The 25,086-nt window shown below is 38.2% G+C and overlaps 1 protein-coding gene across 1 annotated transcript; it reads left to right on the top strand.

Annotated features, from left to right (window-relative positions):
- The first annotated feature begins 378 nt into the window (after positions 1-378).
- LOC140240189 (uncharacterized) lies at positions 379-23,675 on the top strand. Its single transcript, XM_072319987.1, has 10 exons — positions 379-754; positions 1,467-1,554; positions 2,790-2,847; positions 6,604-8,342; positions 16,691-16,851; positions 17,914-17,991; positions 19,428-19,481; positions 21,056-21,194; positions 21,910-22,061; positions 22,644-23,675. The coding sequence occupies exons 1-10, from the start codon at positions 536-538 to the stop codon at positions 22,800-22,802; spliced, it is 2,847 nt and encodes a 948-aa protein (XP_072176088.1). The 5' UTR covers positions 379-535; the 3' UTR covers positions 22,803-23,675.
- The last annotated feature ends 1,411 nt before the right edge of the window (positions 23,676-25,086 follow it).

Here is a 25,086-nt window from a genome sequence, read left to right as displayed (position 1 = left end):
ATGTTGCACATGCTGCACATGTACAGGTACAAGTTTGTATGTAGGAGGTACCGTTATAATATGACTACAGACTAGCTATTTAATATCTCACGTGCACATTTGGTGGTTGTGCGCAGGCTAGGAACCAGCTGTGCACTGCCCTTTGTCTGAACAGTTGCATCAAGAGATTGCACTGAACGTCAATCAAGCAAAATATTGTGCTAATGTTGTCCTTTTGTGGAGTAGGGAGGAATCTGGGGATGAAAATAGTGATTAGCATTAATGAGCAGTGCATACGTGTCTCTCTCATCATAACCCTTGCCTTGAAGTGTCCAAACTGTTTAGGTGATACTGATCAACATGATTGCCTCAAAGTGGTCTGTAAAATCATGAATGTGCACTGTACAGTATGTATATGCTCCATGTACACTTCACAGTAGTCTATTATAAGTAACTCTACAATGCTATTTTTTGTTGTCATTTTATTTGGTTTCAATCAGCTTGAGCATGCCGTAATGACTTCTATGAGTGCAAGCCAGTGGCCTCTGAGGGCAGAATGCTAGTCAACCCAGTGCGAGGCACCAGTCGCCTCCTGACCAAACCAAACAAGAAGCGTCGGGTCCACCAGCCCGACGAGGCTCCCTTCCCAGTACCCATTGAGACCATCACCCACAAACCGGCATCAAATGGATCCTGGTTTTATTACCAGGCCAGGCTCATCAACGATGCTGTCATAGTTCAGAGAGAGGGGGATATACTCTTCCTACATAAGATGGTAATTCTCAGAGCTTTTTTTTTTTAGAAGTGTTGATGTCCTTATGTAAGTATATGGAACCATTTAATCACACTGAACCTCTTGAAACTTTAACCTCTGACAGAAAAGCAATCGAGACTTAAACACACTGCAAACTGTCACTGAAGTCTTCTATATTGATTTTGTCTTCAGTTAATATTTCCTCATTTTTCACTCTCAGTTGTACTAGACTTCTATTAAAGATGTTTTATTGTGCTTTAGAATATAACAATTGATAGCAGGTTCTTTTAAGATTGTGCAAAACTAGTCTAAACAAATGGAATTTTGTTGTTGAAAGCTGTGGCCTGTCTTATAAAGACTTGTGATAGAAATCAATCACAAGTTTTTTGTGTGCTGCAATGCAACTTGCGATTGATTTGGGGACTTGTGATTGATTTGAAGGCTTTATAAGACGGGGCCCTGTTGTCTGGGAAATATGCATTTAGAACCACACACTCACAAAATGACAGACTGTAGTCATGTCGTTGACTAGCTTGTTTTCATCACTAAAAAAGAGATTATGGTACAATTTTTTACTCTTTCTTAAAAATTCAAATATTTTGTGACCGACTCTCAAATTAGAATCAACTCTTTTGCAATGTGATACATGTATGCCTTAAAACCAGAAACTATTACAGTGTAGATAGTGTTGAGCAGCTTGTCATTACTCATTTTGCTTGACTTTGTTTTCCAGGGGTTCTTTGGAAAGGGGATCTTATCTCGTAGTAAACCAGAACATCAGTTTTTTGCCTCATCTTTCCAAGGAGGGCAACGCAAGAATCGTAAGTTTGTATTTGCCTGTGATTTGAATTAAGTGAAGGAAATTCCATGTCCTTGTTCAGCCATTTGATTCCCTTGTTTGGGGCACCCATTCTCTTGTTTGGATGCCCCATTCCTTTTTGAGGCATCCCAGCCATTATGTCATGCAAAGTCATAAATAAGGTCACTCATTTTATTGTTGGATGATATGCTTCAGAGTCATAGTGATCCCATCTTCAGATTCTAGGAAGACAACAAATAGGAACAAATTATGAAGCATCCATGCTTACATTGTACTTTGTATTTGTCATGATGACAATATGTGTAATGAATAGACAAAGGAAAAAGTAAAACTAGAGTTCAGTATGTGAAGAGTACACTTTGCACCCTGATTGTTGTCAATAATTGTGCTCACTGTCTGTAGAAAGACAAGACACCAACAATGTACACATAGTCATAATATACATAGTACATTCATATTCAAGCTAAAGTTTGATTCCTAGCCAATCCCACTGAAAAATCATATGAAGACCAGTAGTAATGAAGTTGTGTTAACATGAAATAAAGGAACGTTACGGTCTGTTTCAACCCATTCCAATGTTGACTCAACTTCCTTTCCAAGTTCGTTTTGTATGGCCTTATTTACAAGAAATAAGATTAAATGTTCTCTGTTTACTTTGGCTGAGTACTTACAATATCTTGATGTTGGTTCAAATGAAAATGGTCCAGCCAGAAAAGAGCTTTCATGTTTAATCAATACTATAAGTTTTCATTGATAACTTTACAAAGGAATTGTTGTTAGTTATAATCTCATCATTAACCAAATGAAGCAAGTATCGTACAATTATTCTTGGGAGGAATTTTTCCTTTCAAACATACCCTGTCAAAGAACCCGTAGGGTGGAAAAAATATGGGTAGCCTGACTGAATTGATTTTTATTTGCTGCCCATTGTGGTACAATACATGTATTGAAAAAAAAAAAAAAAACATGAATAGCACCTGTCAGCTAATGTGTGCATTGAAGCGTTCACTTATCAGGAAAGGTCAAAATTTCAGTTGAGATTCTTTGACTGTGAGTATTCTCTGAGACATCTGTGATAAGACTGTACATAATTCATTATGGAGATTCTTGAATATCTGAGCAAGACAAGCCATCCCATGCCATAGTGTAACCAGAGGTTCTGTGAAATGACCTTTTTTTTTTTTGTTTTGTTAATACCATAAACCACTTGACTGTTATTTTGTGTTGATGCCTCAGTTCCACCCAAGGAGAGAAGATTTCAGCAGCAGCGTTTTCAGCAAGTTCGCCAACACAAGTAAGTCTTGTAGGTCTTGTTGGGATTGTATGCTTTTTGTGTAGTCAATCAGCCACAGAGAGACAGTAGATGTAATCAGGCTCCTTTCATTTAGAAGGTCAAATGTTGATTTCACACAATGGATGCTAATCCAGGTTTAGTCTTTTTCCAAGGCAGGTATGTAATTTTGAAGCACTTCTTCTTTGTATGGCACAATGTGCCTTGTTAAAGGGGCATTCCGGACGATTTTCATAATTTCACATCATGTAGTACATAAATCGACCGCTCCATGTATAGATTCGTGGAATTTATTGTGGTCCTTGAGCAGAGAAACCAATATATTGAAAATCTTAAACAAATTACACTGAACAGTGTTGATGACATCAGAGCCTCATATATTTCAGAAATGTAGCAGTGTAATTCCATTACAATACCGCTTGCTCAACAAGTTCACCTGTGAAAATTTTATGCATGCCTTCTTCTTTTGTTCTGCTTCCTTGAGCCCCAACCTACACATTCTTATGGCGAGGCTGCCATGTCACCATCCTTGTTCATTGCAATTCGTTATAGATTTTGAAAACATTCTCATTCCTCATCCCAATCACTATAATTTCTGAAACTCTGTACTCAGTTTAACCCGTTGAGGACGGTTTGATTTTGCTACAACACACATTTCCCATAGACACTTGCCCGAGTATACTCGGGACTCGTCCTCAACGGGTTAAGTAATTTATAGTTGTTCAAGTGTAAAAATCTGAAAATCATCCGGAGGTCCCCTTTAATACCATTTGGTGACTAGTAGACACTCTAGACCTACTAATCACCTGGGATGAACCCTGAGGGGTCAGCATCATTGGCTTGTTTTCAGGTGTAGACGTGTGAGAGGATCATTTCACCAGGTTAGCATGCACCCTGCTCTTTGTGATGAAGGAATGAAGTGGGATCTATTATGTGCACAAGTCATGATTCTCTCACACAAGGGACCGCCATTTAACCCATGGGGATGGACTGATTTTGATTCAGCGTCATTTCCCAAAGACACCTGCCTGAGTATACTGGAGACTCGTCCTCAACGGGTTAAAGGGATCGTATAGTTTTGGTTGAGACCTAATTTCAAGTTTCTATCATTTTCTGGTGAGATAAATGATTAACCTCTTATGAAATATGAAAGAGCATGTAATTCTATGAAGAATTCAACGTTAATTTGATGAAAATTGGTTGTGAAATGGCTGAGATATCCAAAAAAGAGCGATTCTAATTAAGTGTAGGACCCACACTTTATTACGATTGCTTTCTTTTACTTTGATTTTGGATGTTTCAGTCAGTTCAAACCTGATTTTCATCAAATAAATTTTGAATTCCTCTTAAAATGGTATGCTCTGTACTATATCATAAGTGTTTTCTTGGTATCTCACAAAAAGTTAAAAGCCCAATTCTCATCTACACCAGTATTGTAACATCCCTTTAATGTTGTATTCGAAGTACAGAATGTTTTTGCCTCCAACTAGCAGGGATGGCATGACTAGACACAACGTTGCTCAAAAAGGCTCAGTGGAGATCGAGCCTGAGTCTGTAGATTACCAGGCAGATACAGTACATCACATGTGCCATTCAGGGCTGCACACTAACCCGTTTTGTGAGACCAGTAGGTACCCAGTTTTTCCATCTTTTACTGGTTTATTCCTGAAAAAGTTATTGGTCCGACAGTGACTTTTACTTGTTCTGGACCGTCAGACCAGTGCCAGTGTGCAGTGCTGTGCTATTGACTTAGCCACATTGCCACCCTGAAATTAATCCTGACAGTCGTATTAAAAGGAATTTATTCTCAGGGTTGAAAAATTTGATGACAGTTGAATACAACACAAAGGCAACACTCTTTCTACTCAGCACACATTGGAGTGTACTGTGTGGAGACATACGTAGGCAGAAAATTAACCCAGAGTCTGGGAATCAGGCTAAGGATTGGCATCTTCAAGTCAGTGCCTCTTACAATCTGGCAGTCTAGACACACTGATGACCTTTGACCTACATACATGCCAGAAATGCAGAATGCTGTAACATTGTCAAAGATACAGAAGCCTTTGTGTGCATTATTTTAATCAAAAGTGGATAAGGGGGACCTTGCTTAGAGCATAAAATAGCAACATTGTAGCAAAGTAGTAAACATACAAAATGTATTACCTGCACTCACCCTACACACATCACATTGCACATATCCATTTTAAAGAAACCAGAACATTGGTAATAACACAAATTCACGGTATCACTCGTGTCGGTTGCTGACCCAGGGCTGACTTTAGCTAGAGCTCTTTAGGGGGGATTTCAAACATGTCTATCAAGTTTTGCTCCCTCACACCATTACCATACAAACTTAGATGTACATATCAGCTGATGGGTGAATCGAGCAGTTTCACTGGTCAAAGTAACTATCAAAATGAATCATTTACGAGGAACGGTGAACAGGTTAGGCTTTCTATAATTTATGAATATTAATCATTACACAAATCTCAAAAGGTCTCCATGCTGGGCATCAGCTTTCTAGCTCTTCAATTTAAGCTGGCTTGTAGGAAAGGTTGGTAATTCAGACCCTTCCCCACAATGATAAAACTGGAAACTTCTTTATGAATGATGGAGGGGGGATTATAGATTTCTAGCAAATTTACTCAAAAAAATTCCAGTTGTTAGTATGAAAGGGGACTGTATTGTTGAGTAACATGGAGTTAAATTGTCATTTCCTTCTTAAAACTAAGGTGTGTATTACTGTAAGATTTCATAAATGATGTTGGGAGGCATTGCACTTCAACCAGCAAAATTGTTTGACATACGTGCAAAAATAGATAACAACCTTCTAGCATTCATTGATGAACAGAAAGGATGAGACCTTCATACTGTTGAATGCAATGCCATGCGATATTCAAGCAGTTGATAGAAGACTAAATTCATTCAGAGAAAGTGGGAAAGGTTTTATAAAAACTTTACCTAAAGTTAGCAGCTTATTGCATTTTAGTGCTCACTTGTTTTCAGGACACAGTTATTTTCATGTTGCAGTTCTTATCATTTGTTATTTAGTAGTCCTTTTTTTTCAAACTAATTGACCTATTCTTTGTCACAGTACAACATACCATCATCTTGTATTGTCAAAAACAATCCAACAAATCACAGAGCCAAACTGATGTATATCATTAAACAACTTAAAAACAGAGATCGGTTGTCTTTTTCTTCCAGTGACTATCTGTCACATTTTTTTTTTTTAAACTGCAGGCACTGTCAATGATGCATACAATCAGCGATAGAGTTTCATAAGTTTCATGGAATCATGCTGATGTGGAGAACATTCTTTAAACAGGAATGACATTTACCACAGTTTATTATGCTGAACATTTACCACAATGAGTCATGAAGTTGAAATATTGCATTGATAAGAAAGAAAAGGAAGATCTGCTCTGATCCAACACAAACCAACTTTCTGTAGATTCGCTTGTTCATATGCCGTATGTACATGTAATGCAGCTCCCCATTTGAACCTGTCATTTACAAAAGTATGACAAAGGACTAAGTAACAGACAAATTAAAAGATAAAATGAACAAATATAATAATAATTGATTAATAGCAATGAATTTTGTTAGAGTAATTTTGATATATAAAGTGCTTCATGTTATGAAATACCTACTTCAAAAACAGATACCTGCAATGTCTTGTTCAGTCGCAACCACATCATCCCTAGATGTAGTCTAACTTCCTCCTTCCCATTCATCTCTTTGTCTACATCTGTGTAGGTATGAGAGGCACCTATCATGGGCCAAACAGGTTTCATTGCAGCAGAGAAGAGCATCTGAACACCCCAGCGACAGAGAAGTGCCCTCTGGTCAGAGTTCACCCACACGCATTTACAAGGTGCCTTCCATACCGCCAAAGCGAGTCAAACGAGCCACGGTGTCAGAGCGCAACTACCGAGCCGGTATCTTGACGGAGAGGAAATTGGAGAGAGTAGAGAACAGAAATCAGTGGTGGTCACTCAACGAGCTTGACCACAAGGAAGCTGAGAGTGGTCAGGCGGATAATAGCTCGCTGTCCCAACTTGAGAGTCACCCTTTAATCAGACCGGACCAGGAAAGTTTCCGAGGGGATGGCTCAAGTAGTGTGTCACGTGGTGATGTTGGAGAAAGTTTTAGTTGCCATGGAGACACCTCCAGAGGACACTCGATGAGGAATTCAGGAGGTGATGTGCCAGATTGGACAGGACAAGCACTTAAGTGGGGCGAGTCTGATGTTAATGCTGCTGGATCTTCAAAATTGCAAGATGGAAATGAAGTTGGTGAATTTGTCTTCCATTCCGAACCGTTCCCTGCAGAGAAATCTGCCCCACAAAGTGTTGTTGACTCATCAAGAAGACCTGTGGATGCTGTTGCCAAGGATACATCAATCAGCCTCACTGATGTGCCAAGAGAAATGTCATGGATGAGTGTATTACTGCAAGGTGGAGGGAAGGACCCTTCAGTGAGACAGGGCATGGATAGATGGGAAACTAATCAGGAAGACTGGTTGGATGTTGGAGCTCATCCAGATTCCAAAGAAAACAAAGATGCGAGGAGAAGGGACACCACATCTGTCTCTATCCAGGACAGTAGCATCCAGAGACCCACAGACACTCTACTGACTGGAATGGACTCTGGTATCCAGACTGATGTTTGCGAAGGTCGTGCCCAGTGGGGGTCAGAATCACCATCTGGCAAAAGTCTGGTAGAGAAGGATAGTGATGGTCTGGTGGGAGGAGAGAGCAGCATCACTCCTGTTCCCATGGAGAGCAGTAAGGAGGACATGCAGTGGGAAGTGGCATCTCGTAGTGAGCAGAGCAGCGAGTGGTCTACCTCTCAGGCAGCGATGGGCCGTTTGGAAGGCACCGAGCAGTGTCCGAGACAGAGCACGTCTCAAGTCCGGGAGTCTGACCTGCAGGCCCGCAATTTCTGGACAGACGAATGGATCAGTGATCCTAGAGATTGGGACACGAGTGAGAAGGATGCAGGTTTACGTAGAGGACAGGACCAATCAAAAGATGGCTCAGCATCTGAAGGAAGCCTTCAGGATCCATCCAAGCAGCTGAGCTGCTCATCGTATGAAAGGTCAGCTGATAGTGAGAAAGTCCAGGATGATATAGATCCTACTCAATCCGGGAACCTTGGAAACCATTCACCTCACCCCATAGAGGAAGAAGATGAGGAGGAAGAGGAGGAGCAGTTGTCGGAAAGGAGTGTGGCTGGGGACGAACAGAACAATAGCAGGAGAGAGAACACTAGAATGAAATCACAGAACCTTGATGCTGAAAATATCAGCTCATCGGCATTTGTGAGCCCAACATGTGACACGGAGCCAGAAAAGAGAGGAGAAGATGAGATGACCATGGAAGGAGTGGAGGGAGGCACTGAGAGAGATTGGGCTGATGTTGAAACAGAAGGTACATCACACATGATTCCTACAGATAGACAGTTCTCTGCTAGGAAACCCGGTCCAGACAAAGGTTAGTATACTAAACTACTTTCATCGTTCTTTTCCATTTATTGTAAAACCAGAAGCATTTGCGGCATGAAACTTTCGTGTATTGGAGTCGATGGCCTTTTTTTTTTTCAATGATTTTTTTTAAATTGCCAACCATGTTGGTGTAAAACATTTTACAGTGCACTCCCGTTATAACGAAATGCTCGGGACCGGCAGTTTTCTTTCGTTATAACGAAATTTCGTTATAACCGAACAAATACAATATATAATGAACACAAGGAACCACGTATATATATCATATTATGCTTGCTGAATACTTGTCATACACTGGAAAGCTATGTGAAATGTGATGGGATATATGTATTACAATAATAAACGCAAGTTCCCATCAGAAACTGTGCGTGACACAAGGTGGTGGTGTACGTGTGAAGCGTTCACCCATGCAGAGACGCTATAAATGCTTGTTCCGCTACGTATTTTCGAAAGCAATTCCCATTTCGTTATAACGAAGCACATTTCTTTTATTTCTCTTTGTCTGTGGCGCTGGGAAAAGACTTCGTTATAACGGAAATTTCGCTATAACCGTGTTCGTTATAAGCGAATTTTGTACCATAGACTTTAATGGTGATAATTTTGGGACCAGAAGATTTACTTCGTTATAACGAAATTTCGTTATAACCGTGTTAGTTGTAACGGGAGTGCACTGTACTGGTATTCAATGCATTGTGTAGACAAGACCATTTGCGTGCATTTTACTCAATAGGAGTCTTAGCTCCTCTCAAAAGTTTCATGCACACTAACATTTCTGATTTTACAGGAACTTTCCAGTGTGATTCTGTATGATCCATTTAGACCTTGTTTCCCATGTTATACACAAGGATGCTAGTATGGGATAGGTCAACAAAAAGCAAGACTGTCAGTCTTTGTTTGCTGAGGAATATTTGCAGGGCAAAAAGGGAGAGTAATCACTGGCAAAACACTTATAGTATGCCAGACTCACACACACTCAAAGTCTTTATGATCCATCATTTTGATATTTCAATATTACATAAATTTAGTGAGCATGAATGATCAAAGTGCAATGCTGTATCTTTCCAACCGGCCGCCACAAAGATATAGAACAAACTAAATGTACCTGGGCATCTCAAGTAGGCTGTTACATTAGAAACATGTAATTTTGAGAGTATTGAAAACTTACCACCAGTATACACAGTGTAGGTTGTTACAGTAGATACATGTAATTTTGAGAGTCTTGAAAAACTTACCACCAGTATTTCTACAACTTGACGATGGATTGGGCTCTGCAGTATTTGTCAGAAGTTTTGTCACTTTTCATCTTGTCTCGTCTCCATTTCTCAGTCTCTGATGTCTACTTTCAGCTGTTTCTCTATTTTTCTTGCATTCAATTTGCATAGAGAGAATGATATGCACTATAGGTCTATATAGATATGATTTATTATTGTTATGATTATTTGAGAGGCCCCCTTGTCTCTATTACTAGAGGAGTGTCATCTTTTTACAAGGTCCTCTGGAGTTGGTGTGGGAGTGAGTGTGTATGTGTTTACAGTGTGTTGGGGGGGGGGGGTCCAGAACATTAACAATCCCATCAATTTTCAAAATAAAACAGCAGACATTGTATTCATATTCATGTACCACAAATTATAAATGTGAAGTTTTACCTTTTTGACTAGTTATGAACAAGACGTCAATAAGACAACGCCTTAGGCCTGGCAAGTTAGCATTTATGATAGAGTGGTGGCCTACCAAGAGCTTAAAGGCATAATTTACCATTTGCAGATGAAAAAAAAGAAAAAAGAAAACAGCATTAGTGCTTCAAAATAGTTCTGAAATGTGATTTAGGGATAGAAACAACCATGATGTAAAAATTTGAACAAGTATAATCAATGTTTAAGTATTGTTAGATATAGAAAATGTGAACAATAGTTTTAATAAAAATTGTTTCCAGACTATAAAACTGTCTACAGTTATGGTTTAATGAGAAAAATAGTGATATCTCCTTATATTTTAGGCTTAATTGCAAAAATTTTATATGGTAGGATGTAATATGATGAAAATTTTTTAAATCACTGTTTAAGTGTTCCCAAAGGTAAACAGGACCTTTAACCCTATTCTAACTGGTCAAATTGACCCCCCCCCCCCTCGATGTTTCGCGCCACGATTCCGCAACGCGCAAAGATTTTGCCGCGTCGTTTCATGACTTTTTTCATTGAAGTCTCCCGCATATTTTGAGACCAAATTTGCGACGTCCGGGTACACCGTTCTGAAGTTATGCAATGTTTTGCATATGCATGTCAACCCGAAAACTGCTCGAATTCATGATTTCGTTTGCAAATCCAATGCAAACTGTAAATTAGATTATTTCAACTTTTAACCATTGAAATAAATCAATTCTAATATAGATAAGCTTGAAAAAGTGCCTCCAACAAATTTTGGCAAAAAAACAGTAGAAAACAAAAGATCGAAAAAACAACAAAATACATAAGAAATTAAAACAATAAAAAATGACTTTGATTGCACTATTTTTTTACAAGAAAATTGTTTGATGTGTCTTGAGGAACTCTGACACAAAAATTTAATAATCCTTCAGTCTTTTTGATGGAGTTATAGGTGAAAATATGATTTCATGCATTAATTTGCATGTGTATAATTAATTCATTAACAAATATGAAATCAATATTTTTCTGTTGTATGACCATGTAATCTTGTAGTTGACATCCGGCTCTATGTTCAGGCAAAATTTTGCGGCGATTGCGCGATCGGCGGCCGAGATCTGAAGTGGGGGGGGGGGGGGGGTCAAATTGACACCCCCTCCCTCCCCCCCCCCCCCCCCCCAAGTAAAAACTTGGTCTCAAATAGCCCAGTTAGAATAGGGTTAAAACAGGTGGAGGTTGAAGAATAAGATGAATTGCCAGATGACCAGTCCAATCATGTCATTCTGTGGGGCTTGGGCCAAATTTCTTGAAGTCCTCTATTGACAGTCTGTGTATTGTATGAGAGGCCCAGTATTGGGACTCTGCCTTTCTTTGCTATTAGTCACCTAAAAAGAGTGTGGTGGTGGTCTTCATGTAGAATGATACATGGACAGTCATGGAGTATCTAAGATTACACAAATATCTAGACAACTTTCATAAGGGCTTAAAGGGATCGTACAGTTTTGGTTGAGACCTAATTTCAGGTTTCTAACATTTTTTGGTAAGATAATGAAAAACATCTTATGAAATATGAAAGAGCATGTAATTCTATGAGGAATTCAACGTTTATTTGACGAAAATTGCTTTTGAAATGGCTGAGATATCAAAAAAAGAGCGATTCTAATAAATTGTGGGACCCACATTTTATTACGATCGCTTTGTTTTACTTTGTTTTTGGATGTTTCAGTCCTGCCAAACCTGATTTTCATCAAATAAACTTTGAATTCCTCTTCAAATGGTACAGTATCCTGTGTACTATATCATAAGTGTTTTCTTGGTATCTCGCAAAAAGTTAAAAGCCCAATTCTCATCTCCACCAATACTGTACCATCCCTTTAACCACTAGATGTAATTCTGTCAGTCTGCTCACACCCTAGCCTTATGACAAGCCTCCTAGTTGAGGCTTGGAAAAGATATTAACTGCAAGGAAACAAAGTGAATGCAAGACCAAGTGGTGCAGCCAGGAGACCTTTTGAAACCTGGCATGAATTTCTTCTCTTGAACATTGTTTCTCACTGATTCTGCTACTAAAAAGATAGCGGCTAATCAGTGACCGCATTGCTTGCAATGACGTCGCAGCTAATAAATATGCATTAAGTATTCATGTCAGCGGCTTGCTCATCCATATACATATCCATCTTGCCTGCTAAAGCTGCCTGCATTGCCAGCATTGACTGTTACATTAGCATACCAACTGCAGTTTGACTCACGAATACATGGAGTTAATTCATACTTGTGTACATCGCGAGGCGGTGGAGAAAAAAATGGTTTGAAAAGGCCGTGTGGCTGCGCCACTCGGTCTCGTGTTCACCCGTTTCACGCAGTGATCATAGGTCTTTTCTCAGTCATCATTTATTTCTGGTCAGTTTCCCTTTTAATATTCCATTTATGATATTTGTGCTTGGCTGGATTTGAATCCCAAACCTCTTGTTGGAATCCAGTGCCCTGACCACCGTGCCACGGCGTTTCCTTACTCTACTCATGATACAACATGCAAATTCTAGAGTCTGGCCAGTCATGTTATAGTACATGTATTTCACACTGTAGTAGGCCCCAACCAATTACATAGTCTGTTCGAACTGCTGTTGAATGATTGGCTAAATTCACCTGTTTGCATCAGGCTGAGTGGCTCTGCTTTCTAGACCATTGTTCGTATCATTTTTGTTGACTGTGGGAGTGATGTGTGGACAGTTGTTCTGCACCATTTTGATTGCCTTGGGATTCAACACTTTGCTGACTGCAGTTTGGAGATCAGATATTACCACTTTGTGCACACACACACACACACACACACACACACACACACACAAAATCCAGAAGCCTCTTAAAAGGAAAGTGGACTCATAATAGCCAGGGCTTCTCTGACAAGTGTCTGCACTAAAATGGAGAAAACCAAAGACCAAACCTAAAATATGCTAGAATTGGAATTCATTGGGGTTTTATACAAATGTAACATGATGAAATATAAATTTTGGAGTCTGACTCTAAAAGATGTCAGATTATTTCCATATATCATTCCATATATCATTAATCACTATTGTTATTATTTTAATTGTAGTTGTTGTTATTTCTATTTCAACCTTGTTTTATCATCACAGGATGCCCTAGCAATTACAACTAACATTCACTACTTGATTTCTGCTCAGATCTTTGTAGGGACCCATTCTTGGTGTGTTTGATGGAGACATTGTACAAGTGTAATCATGTTTTTACTCTCTGAACCCTTCATGTACGTTGTACTCACTGCAGTCATACCATGCTACAATAATTTGTATCTAGGTTACTACCATTTGCCCCCCCCCCCCAAAAAAAAAGATAAACAAAAACAAAAACAAAAGCAAAAATAAAACAACAACAACAACAACAACAACAACGAAACCACACACACCAACAACAAATAAACAAGAAACAAATCTCAAGACCTGAAAATATTGGTTAAAAACAAAGCATGTCAGTGAATACAGAATGGCAAACCATGCACATTAAAGGTACAGTTTACCTTTGGGAGCAGTGATTTTAAAAATGTTCGAGTTATCACATTTGATGCATACACAACGTTTGTATGTGTAGGTCAGTCATATCACAAAACATCCTATCATATTAATATTTTGCAATAAAGCCTAAAATGTAGGGAGATATCACTGTTTTTTTTCAATAAGCCGTAACTGTAGACAATTTAGTCTAGAAACTACATGTATTGTTCACATTTTGCATTGAACAATTTGATTTTCCTGATTAAAAAATTTACAATGGTTGTTTCTATCCCTAACTCACATTACAGAACTATTTTGAAGCACTAAAGCTGGGTTTTTGTTTCATCTACAAATGGTAAATCATGCCTTTAATGCACGATACACCCAGACATCATGTGTGCCTTGGCAGTCCTATACAGTGTAGATACCCTGTACTGCTGAATTGGCTGCTACACTGTACTTGAAGGCAGGAAATTGAACACCGTCTGAGTCCTGAGTACCATCACATGTTTCTTCTTTCTTGGCAGTTGTCTACTCTGTCTTGCCTCCTCTTGAATCCCATGGCTGTCCATTAATCTAAGCCTTGGTTCTCAGTTGATTAAGACCCAGAGTGGATTTTCCTGCCGAGTACATTGTATTATCGATCACGAGTTGATTCTGGCCGACAATAACCCATTGTAAATGTCTAGAGAAAAGCTCATTCAGTTTGGTTGGTCTCCCACTAGTAGTTGACTTTCAGGATATTTCCATTGTTGAGCTGGCATTTGCACACTTGTACCAAGTCAGTTTCAAACCTGTGACAAGTTTTACATGTAGGTTAAGCTGCATATGTTTTTATAGGATAGGATTAGATATAAAAATCTTAAAGTACAGTTGTATATTGTGTGATATGCTTCAGCAGAAACTATAAAGAGAATTAGTCCACTAGTAAGATTTTACATATAGTACAATGTAAATGACGAATATTTTTCACCAAAGTGCAGTGTAATTTTAATATGAAAGATGCTTCACCGGCACTACATTGTAGACTGTACATTGTCTATGTGTGATTTTGTGTTTGGGAGCTTTTTTCTGATTTGAGTTTTATTTCAAAGTATGTTATAACTTGCTTCATGTAGTCACTTGCTAGAAACCTCAGACAGAGCTCTGTTTAGCTTTTTTTGTAGCTCAATGTACAATGTTTAGTTTAGTTTCAGTCTGTTTTATTTCTTTGCAAGAAACAAATGAAGTCATTATGACAAATCAGCAATTTTCACATCAAAACGTTGTACGTAGTATCATAGTTATCATTATAAGGCATTTAGATCTGATCTGTATAGTTCAACTGTATTGCAGCACTTCAAAAGATGCACAAAAATATGCAAAATATATCAAATCATTACAATTAAGAAAAAATATCAAAGTTTTCAACATTTTCTTCAAAGTGTTTTCTGAACTTGCAGACTTGATAAAAGTTGGGAGTTTGTTTCAAATGTAATTAATGTGTACTTCAAAGATGTACCGAATGTACATATTGTACATACACAAACATACATTTTTTTTTTGTGTGTGTGTGTGTTTTGTGTTAGTGTATGTCCTAAGGTATACAGTTTAGAGAAAAGCAAACTATACAGGGAAGGAGACCTCTATAAATAAGCACTTTGCGGGATTGGGATAACAGCCTCTGGGAAATATGGCATGATCTTCTAATTTTCTTGGTGGAAACTAAGCATGTGTACATGTACACACAGAAATACACTTACAAGTAAATTATGCAATCTATACAGTCTATCTATTAATGTACTGACTGGCCTTGGCCTTGGCCTCTCTCTCTCTCTCTCTCAGGGCACTTTATCTTGATGTAAAGTTCAATTTTGTTTTTCACTTTATTTCTAGCAAACATAAAGAGAAAACACTGTTTGTTTGGATTTCACTTGCTATTAACATACAGTTTATGATACAAAATAATGTCCTAACCAGTAGCAAGAATATAGTTATCATCAACTTGTGCACAAAAGTTTTATACCTAATTTGTGCAAGAACGTACATTTATAGAGTTACTGAGATGTGCTATGAGTACAGACAATGTCACCCATCAAACTTGATGTTTTGATTTCTTTATAAGAAGTGAAAACTTACAACTATGTTCATATACAATGTATTACAGGCAGAAAGGAATGTTAGCAATACATCCTACATGATGGATTCATTTCAAAGAACATCTCAATTGACGCTACACGTGTGAAACTACATACATGTGTGATGGGCATAATCATGGGCAAAACTACATGTGTGATGGGCATTGTCCTATCAAAATTCAGTAGAAATTATAAATCATAATCAAGAGTACTATCTTAATTTGATGTATGTGGACTGTAGATGTGTGATATTGTCCCTGTAGAAGACTGAATGCCGTTACTCTTTTCAATGTACAGTCTGTCCCCCCAAAAAATTACAATCAGATTTCCGCATTGATAACTTTCTATATGATTAAACCAGGACTCGACACTAACGGTGGCCCGGGGCCACCAAAAACACACGTCGGGCCACCAAAATTTCAGAAATAAAGAATTTGGTGGCCTGATCGGGCCACCAAAAAAGGTCGGATGTTTGCCTTTGGGCCACCAAAAATAAAAGTTAGTGTGGAGCCCTGATTAAATTGTCTGAGTGCTACAACATTGTATTTCAGGGTCCAGAACATCTTACCTGTATTTTGCTGAAAACTTCATTCAATTTGATTGACTGATCTGGGAGAAATATTTATCTCTGTAAAGCATGTCATCGGTCTGTTTCTTCCAAGTTTAGCACTTCAGTGTTTTTTGAACTGCCCATTAATGTGTGAACACAATAGACAGAACTTGGAGGGAAGGGATTCCTGAGAGGTATGCTGTACAAAGATCCTTATTTTTCTTTGACTACTATCTCAAAGCAAGTCAGATGGGGTTTTCTGTAAGATGTGGGTATAGTTACATACCCTGAAATTGTATTTTGATTATTTTCAAAGTTATAGTTGTGGAGGATCCTGTTGTATTATTTTCTTCGACATACACAATGTACAGTACAATGCACATGTGTCATGCACATTTTACTGTCATTGCCAGATTTTGCATTGATTTATCTTCTTCTTTTTTTTTCACCCTAGTGTTCCATCATTCTGATGAAGATTTATTCAATCAATGTTAAGATCCCTTTCTACCTTTTCACAGAATTAGAGCTCTCCCACAATGGTGATGGTGGCAGTAACCATGCCAACATGGGTGCTGGTTACGTTGCCGTGCCAACGCCGGTTGAATTCGATGATGCTACAACCAGCCAAACAGAGAGCAATAACCTCTTGAGTCTGAAAGGACGGACGATTCGTAAGAGGGTAATGATTGGATCAGCTTTCTTATTTTCCCATGTTAATCTGTCCAGGCTCTTATCTTTAATGAAGATGGCTTCAAAGTTTATTCCTTTTTTCTTTTTCCCCACCCACACTGAATCTTTAAAATCTTGGCATCTTTAGGTGGGGAAATTGGATGGAACAATCTGGATGAGATAAATGCATCTCACTGCATTGAATAAACAAGCTGAATTCACTCACTGAAACTCTTATTCAAGAAATTTACAATAGAAAGCTTTTTTTTTTTTCCAGAGTGTTAAATTTGGATGTATTTTTCCAATATTAAGCATGTACAGAGACTTGATTTTATCATCATGGTGACGCCTTTCATTATTGATATTATGACTGTTAGGAGTAGTAATACTTTATATTGTTGTCATTACATCATTTTAATCATTTGTACTTTCAGCATTGGTAGTAATCATGCCATGAATATAAAGAACTAGCGGCTATAATTTGAGATAAGTATTTTGTAGCTTTTGTAGAAATATGTTTATACAGAAATCTCTGTACACTGTAGAATTTATTTTGTTTTAATGATAATTATTAAATCATTAGGGGTGTGAGGAGTTTCACAAATATTGAAAAAAATATATATATCACCCACAAATGTGAATGTGACATCTGAAAATTTTTGGCAGCATAATTTGGTGATAGAGATGATGTAATACAGGTAAAGCATGTTGTGATGTTGTGTCACAAGTTTGTGGGCTGTGCACTGCTGGTACATGAAACTGAATCCATGACAGTACATTGGACTCTCGTTATAATGGAGTCCTCAGGACCGGCAGTTTTCTTTTGTTATATTAAAATTTTGTCATATTGAAATTTCGTTATCTTGAAATTTCATTGCAATTGATTGACAATTTTGTTATAACCAAACAAATAAACAATAGAAATACTGTACATAGAGTGGATAATACAATTGTGGCCTGAATTTTTACTTCATTGTAACCGGAATTTTGTTAAAACCATGTTCGTTATAACAGGAGTGCACTGTAGAAGATGCCAGTATTTAATGCTTTGAATCAATCTTTATGTCAATAGACAAGGGATACCAAAGTACCAGTGAGACACAAGGATCCTTATCCCATCTATGAGTACCTGCAGCTGAGCTATGAAGAGGTAAGCACCACAGAAGCTTTATATTGAAGATACTGTACAGTCAAATTGCTGTAGCGGCCAGATGTCTATAGCAGCCACCTGCCGTATGTGGTCATCGAAAATCCTTCCTGGAAAAAAAAAGAAGAAGAAGCCATGTTTAAAACTGTGTGCATAGAGACCACAAATTTTGTATTCCATGATAGATTTTCACAGTTTTTGTATTCCATGATAGATTTTCACAGTTTTTGTATTCCATGATAGATTTTCACAGTTTTTGTATTCCATGATAGATTTTTAACAGTATTTAGTGGCCACAGGCCCATTCAGAGTTTTCTGAAGCTGAACCAATAGTTTTGCAGCCCTGCTGGTTTTAGTGAACTTCACTTGCACATTGTATTTAAAGATTAAGATATTGCAAATGTGATAGATCTAGATGTATGAATGACATTATGTGATATCCATACTGTTGGATAAAAAACACAACACAGGAAAAAGGCTGATGAAGACAAAATGTCAATCCCTTTGTAGACACATTTCTAGGGCTGGGCAAGAAGTCTTCTTTCCGTCCTGTATTTTTCATCTGTAGTCAGAGCAAGCAAGTGCTTGCACCAGTTTGACTTTATTTCTGCATTTTTTAATGGAACTCATGTATTTTGAACAAAATGTACATGTTTCACAGAATGATAATCCCCATATACATTGTGAACCAATGCAATGGAATACAAAAAAAAAAATCAACAATACACTTATTTCCAGCTTGAGAGAGAAAAGAAAAGAAAAAAACAAGCAAACATTGTACACTGTAGTAATGTAGTTATTCTCCTCTTTGATGTGTCTCATATAATGTGTGCTCTTCTATGGATGATACACACTGGAAGAAAAATTTAGTTCATGTATGTATCTCCTATTCTTTTATTTTTATTTTTATTTTTATTTTTTTGTCTCTACAGACAAAAATGACAGAGAGACATCTTGCTGTAGGTAGTGATACACAGACCTGGAAATTTTTCTCTCTATTTAATAGAAATTGAAGAGGTTGTCAGATTGTGGCACAGTTTTCATCTTGATTTCATTGAGTGAATCAGTATTCATCTGAGTATATGAATCAGAAGGCTGATTCTCTCTTGAACTAGTACTGAGTTTATGTCTTCCTCTAATAACATTGTTCTTGTCTCTGTGAGGAGTTTAATACCCTCAAGGCATTACTGGAGCTTTGAATCCGTCTTTCACTGAAACTATTCACAAATCTGTCTCTCATTGAGTAGTGTGAGAAGAAACAAAGAAGCAGAATCTCCTATCAGTGACTATCTAAGACTTTTTTCAACATGTTTCATTCTTGACTACTAGTCTGGGTATTAGAGTGAACAAAATCCACACAAAGCACTCTTTGTTGATAGCTAAAGATGTCTATTTCCATGTTGTAATTTGAGTTCTCTTCTCTCTTTGTTTCCTTGCAGGCATTTTTTCTCTCCTATGGCCTTGGTTGTTTGAGCCTAGAGGATTCAAACAAGGTAAGATGGATGTCTCGTCTTCATCAATTCACCTGTCAATTTGGGGGCATGGCAGAAAAGTTGCAGAGAAAAAAATGATGATGCCTGCTATATGTTGGGTTTTTCTCCCTCACTATGTGGGAAAGCGATCTACTAAACATTTGTAACAACAGATTAATTTGATGACGATTGTAACAAAATTTGTTACTATGATGCAATCACCTCACATATCTACCATTGATCTACACATGGATTTTAGATCTTCCTTCATTTATTTATTTTTTTTTTTTTGATAAAAAAAATACCCCCAAAATGAATGAGTTGTATCCTTCTCATCAGACAATATTGTGGTCCTGTGATAACTTAACAATGATGAGTAATGTGGTAAGGAGATTATACTAATAGCTGAATTATCAATTTAAAGCATGATTATAATACTCGTTTATACAAACCCTTGGAGAGCTCGTCAGGGGCTGACATCATCAGATACTTTGATAGTATATGTAATATTACTACTTTTGAAAGAGTAAAGTTTGAAAGTCCTCAGTTTTCTTAGTTTAGATCCAATTTTCTGCCCCTGTCTGATTTCACTCTACTCTATTCATGAAAGTAACCTTACGAGGTGGAATTGCGTTTCGAAAGTGTCTTTTTGACTATTCACTAGTAGAGAGATATTTCAAAATCAGTAGGAGGGGTTACTACAGAAAGTCTGTAGGTACTGTCAATCATTGGGGGGGGGGGGATACTGATTGCTTGCCTGAAATCCATTAAGGTGTACTGCAGTCTAGGTGCAGCTTAACCCATTGATCACAAGTCCCGAGTATACTCGGGCAGGTGTGTATGGAAAATGAGTGTTCTAGCAAAATCAGTCCGTCCTCAACGGGTTAACTTTTTGAGGCAGACACAATAGCAGTGCCTCCAGAGCTGTTGTCAGGGTAATGATTGCAGTGCCTCCAAAGCTGTTGTCAGGGTAATGATTGCAGTGCCTCCAAAGCTTGTGTCAGGGCAATGATTGCAGTGCCTCCAAAGCTGTTGTCAGGGTAATGATTGCAATGCCTTCAAAGCTGTTGTCAGGGTAATGATTGCAGTGCCTCCAAAGCTGTTGTCAGGGTAATGATTGCAGTGCCTCCAGAGCTGTTGTCAGGGTAATGATTGCAGTGCCTCCAGAGCTGTTGTCAGGGTAATGATTGCAATGCCTTCAGAGCTGTTGTCAGGGTAATGATTGCAGTGCCTCCAAAGCTGTTGTCGGGGTAATGATTGCAGTCAAATTTGAGAGACCTGTACGCCGTAGGTACAAATGGTCGTTGACAGCAATCACAGAATTTAGATATTACCTTGTGGAGGAGTTGTTGACAATTTCATTGTGACTTCAAACTTCTTTGTTTGTGGTCAGGAAGATTGTCTTTTGTTGTTGTTTGTGTGCTCTTCATGACTTCTGTTCATGGGCATCAATGCCACATTTGGAGGTATACAGTGAGTATATCAAGAAGAGACTTAGTCATATTAGTTAATAATCAGTACATTATGGTTTCACATTCAACAAGATTCATATAAAGTTTAATGACCTGTTATTGGAAATTTTCTGGTTGCCATAGAAACAACTGGATCTGAGTGAAATGTGGAGAATGTTTAGCCGACTCCAACCCAGCTTTGTCCCAAACTACGTCGTCTACCACTACTTCCGCAGCAAGGGCTGGGTTCCTAAGACAGGACTCAAGTTTGGAGCTGATTTCAGTAAGTGGCTAGAAGCAGAATTCAGATCTTGTCTCTGTCAGTTTTTCTCACTGTTCTCTATTCTTTTCTTCTTTTTTTCAAAGCTGCCAACTATTATTAAGGATTAAGTTATTAGTAGTTATTTTGAGCATTCAACTTCCTTCCCAATGGATGCCAGTGGCATATAGATTCCTGTGGTCCATTTCATGGAAGTCTTATGAGAAACGTTTCGCTCATGAGACACACTTATAAGACATTCCATGTAATGAATTTCACTTCTCTTTGAAAGTCATTCATAGCTACGTATGAGTGACTTTGGCCATTCTGAGATTTATATAGAATTAGAAAGACTTTAATATGATGACTTCATTTAGATTCCTGTTTGTCTATCTGGTCTGTCTGTCCAATCCATATTTTGTCATTGCAATAGAAGAAAATAGGTTCAGAGGATTTCCGTAGTGCTTTGCCTAGGTTTACTTCATGAGGTTTAAAACTTTCACCAATTTTGTCTACCAAGACTGCTATTTTCACTCAATCCACATACGTATTTGGGTTTTGGTTTCCTTTAAGGGTAACAGCTGTAAAGATCATGAAACCAAATTCAAGAATAAAAGAAAAAATGGAATTAATGGTACAAATTCATTTTGCCGTGATGATAGTACAAAATCTTGATCCTCATCTCTGTAAGAATGTTTCTTGAGGACTTTCATGTATGGTCTCTGTCATCCCTCTCCAGTCATCTACAAGAAAGGTCCGCCATTCTACCATGCCAGCTACTGTGCCTACGTCACTATGGTGAATGAAGAGGATGTTGAACAGGGCGGTATAACCAAGATGAACTGGACATCCCTCATTGGAATGGACCGTGTCATTGAAAATGCCTCTAAGGTGACATGTCTTGTTTTCATAGTAAAACTGATTCATATCATGTGTTAGACCCACATGTGATGTTAGAAAGAAATATAGGTATGAAACTGCAGAGGCCTGATTTTGTGTCTGTGTGTTATTGTGTGTGATGTAATTACTATGTGTGAGAGAAAATGAAAAGAAGACTGCATACTGTCATGGAATGCCTATAGCTCCTTTGCTATGTATGCCTGCATTAGAGACATATCAAATTGTTTCTCTTCTATACAGCTGCAAGGTGTGAATTACATGTATCTTGATTCATCAGTCATCAGAGCTGCAGATAAGCAAAAATAAGGGGGATCATGAGCACTCATACATATGCACACACACACACACACACACACACACTTACGCAAGATTCTTAACAAATTTTATGGCGCCTTGATATAAAATACTGAGTTTACTCTGCTTCTATCACCAACTCGCTACTGAGATTTCAACGTGAGATCTTTTTTGGGTTGAAAGTTGTCCTGTAAAAATAATGTACGGGGCTGTAGACCCTGCCCCGGCTGTTGAGGGAAAAGTCAGATTGTAAATCTTGTGTTCTCTTTGTGTCCCTAGGAGCTGATGTTCTGCTTCGTCATCAAGCCAAGCTCCCTTAGCAAGCGAGATCTGGAGTCCCCTGCCTGCATCCCACACTTCCGGGTCCAGGAAATGCTGCTGAAGCGATGGGTGCCATCGAGGGAGAGACAAGGCTTAATGGAGGAGGAGGTTTCCTAGCAACGCACTCCTCCCTGGAGAGGAGAGCTTCATCACACTCGACTGTCGGCTCCTACTGTGCCTATCACAATCATAACAATTATTCATTTTGAGATACTTTTTTCTTAATTTCCTCATCAAAACTGTAGAATTGTGTCACATACACTCGCATTGTAGCGGGAAACTATTCAAGAAAGTTTTGAATTGTGTGAAATATTTGTAGAAAATTCATGAAGTAGTAAACCAGAATTGCCATACAATATACTGTATATGCCATATATTTTGCGAGTCTAAATTTTCGCGAATTTGGAATTCCCAACGATTTTGCGAGTGGTTAAATTCGCAATCACGGAGTCCCATACTGAACAGAGAAATGTACATGCGTACGTCACATCCACATCGGGATCAGAGGCAATATTTTCGTGTGTCTTTAATTTCACGAATAGCACCTGACTCGCGAAATTCGCGAAAATGAAAACCTCGCGAAATATTCAGCGTATATAGTATTAAGTGCAGGACAAGCCATGCATTGTACAAGAAAATATGACACAGTGTGCTCAGGATTGTGTCACAGTTATATACTGGATATAAATAGGTTAGAAATATTATGTTACGGCTATTACGTTTGTGTTTTGTTTCATCGAAAAATGCATTTATTCTGTCTCTACTAAGCGTATGAATGGAAGTGACAGCAATCGGGTCAGGAAGTTCTGTATTTGTAGATCCTCCGACCTTCAGTTTTTGTGAGTGATGACAGGTTCTCTTGGTCTGTTAGTAAACGAGTTGACATCAATATTGAAATGAAAACTGTGTGCAGTCTCCTGAGGTGAAAGGTCTATCCCATGTGATTGGTTTCTTGAGGCTTGACTTGAAAATAAACACTGCTGCAGTGATATGAGATGTAAGCTGATCGGAGACATAAGCTGATGAGAGACCTAAGCTGATGGGAGATGTAAGCTGATGAGAGATGTAAGCTCTTTGAGGATATTATCTGCTTCCTCTCATTGTGCTTCTCTTCCTGGGCCAGAGGTGGCTGTGTTCTTTTCACTCAAACCAGCTACTCGGCTCGTTATAGCTGTGGTTTTTCCCAGGCAGTGTGCAGCTGAGATCCACAAGCAACTGAGTGTCATAGGCAGCTGTAAGTTATAGCTAGCTGAATGAAGTAGACTTTTTGAGTGTGTACCAGTGTGAGACTGGACTGGTGTGCAATGGCTTCTTTCAACCCTCCTCTGTACCAATGAGTCAAATGTGCTCAAATTTCACACTCAAACCCATGAACGGAAAATTAATTTGGCATGCAGAGAGGTACTAAACCTGGCGCTCTCAACAACACTAGGAGACGAGAAGGTTTCCACTACAGGTGGTGTTACCATGGTGATTGGGTCAAGTGATGAGATGCTTCTCGTTAGATTGATTTAGTTGTTTTTATTTTTTTGCCTCTAGTGATGGAGTGTTTGTTTGTGCATGCTGTAGTTCTCTTTCCCCTCCCCAAGGTTTCTTGATGTTTGATGGATGTGTAGTTTATAAACCATCTGTGGGCGGAACTTAAAGGGATGGTATAGTAATGGTGGAGCTGAGAAGTGGGCTTTTAACTTTTTGTGAGATACCAAGAAACCACTTATGAAACAATACAGAGCATACCATTCTAAGAGGAATGCAAAGTTTATTTGATGAAAACCGGTTTTGGAATGGCTGAGACATCCAAAACAAAGTACCGACAGTAAAACAAAGCGATCCTGATTAAAGGTGTATCTCACCTTTTATTAAGATTGCCCTGTTTTGGATATCTTGGCCATTTCAAAACAAATTTTCATCTGATAAACACTGAATTCCTCTTGGAATTACATGCTCTTTCATATTTCATAAAAGGTTTCTCATTATCTCACAAAAAAAAGCTAGAAACCTGAAGTTCGGTCTCAACCAAAATTATACAATCCCTTTAGAAAATTGCTGTTTTTTTTCAGGGATAACATCTCGGTGTGTACAATGATTGTTACAAGTACGACAGCCCAGCCATGTGTTATATGATTGTTATTAATTCTTAGAGTGATGGAAAAAGAACTGTATTACATTCAACATCTCAAAAGCTCCATCTTTATGGAATTCATGCTGCTCTCTATATAAATCTCAGTTGGCTCTCCCATACATTATCAGTAGAAAGTTACAGTGAATATATATAGCAGTTTTAAGTTGAGTCCAGAGAAGACCAGTAAACTTTTAGATATCATTTTCTGCAAAGTAAGATAAAAAATATTGCAATCATAGAAAATAGATAAAAATAATGGTAATTAGATATTAAAATCTC

The sequence above is a fragment of the Diadema setosum genome, chromosome 16 (assembly GCF_964275005.1).
Source record: "Diadema setosum chromosome 16, eeDiaSeto1, whole genome shotgun sequence".
Taxonomy (NCBI): Eukaryota; Metazoa; Echinodermata; class Echinoidea; order Diadematoida; family Diadematidae; genus Diadema; species Diadema setosum.
This window is presented reverse-complemented; position numbering and strand designations above follow the sequence as displayed.

Excerpts from the sequence above, each read along its gene's own strand:
- LOC140240189 (XM_072319987.1), top strand. The coding sequence starts at position 536 with ATGCTAGTCAACCCAGTGCGAGGCACCAGTCGCCTCCTGACCAAACCA. Across the intron at positions 8,343-16,690 it reads GAAACCCGGTCCAGACAAAG|AATTAGAGCTCTCCCACAAT; the intron begins GTTAGTATACTA and ends ACCTTTTCACAG. Across the intron at positions 19,482-21,055 it reads GCCTAGAGGATTCAAACAAG|AAACAACTGGATCTGAGTGA; the intron begins GTAAGATGGATG and ends TGGTTGCCATAG.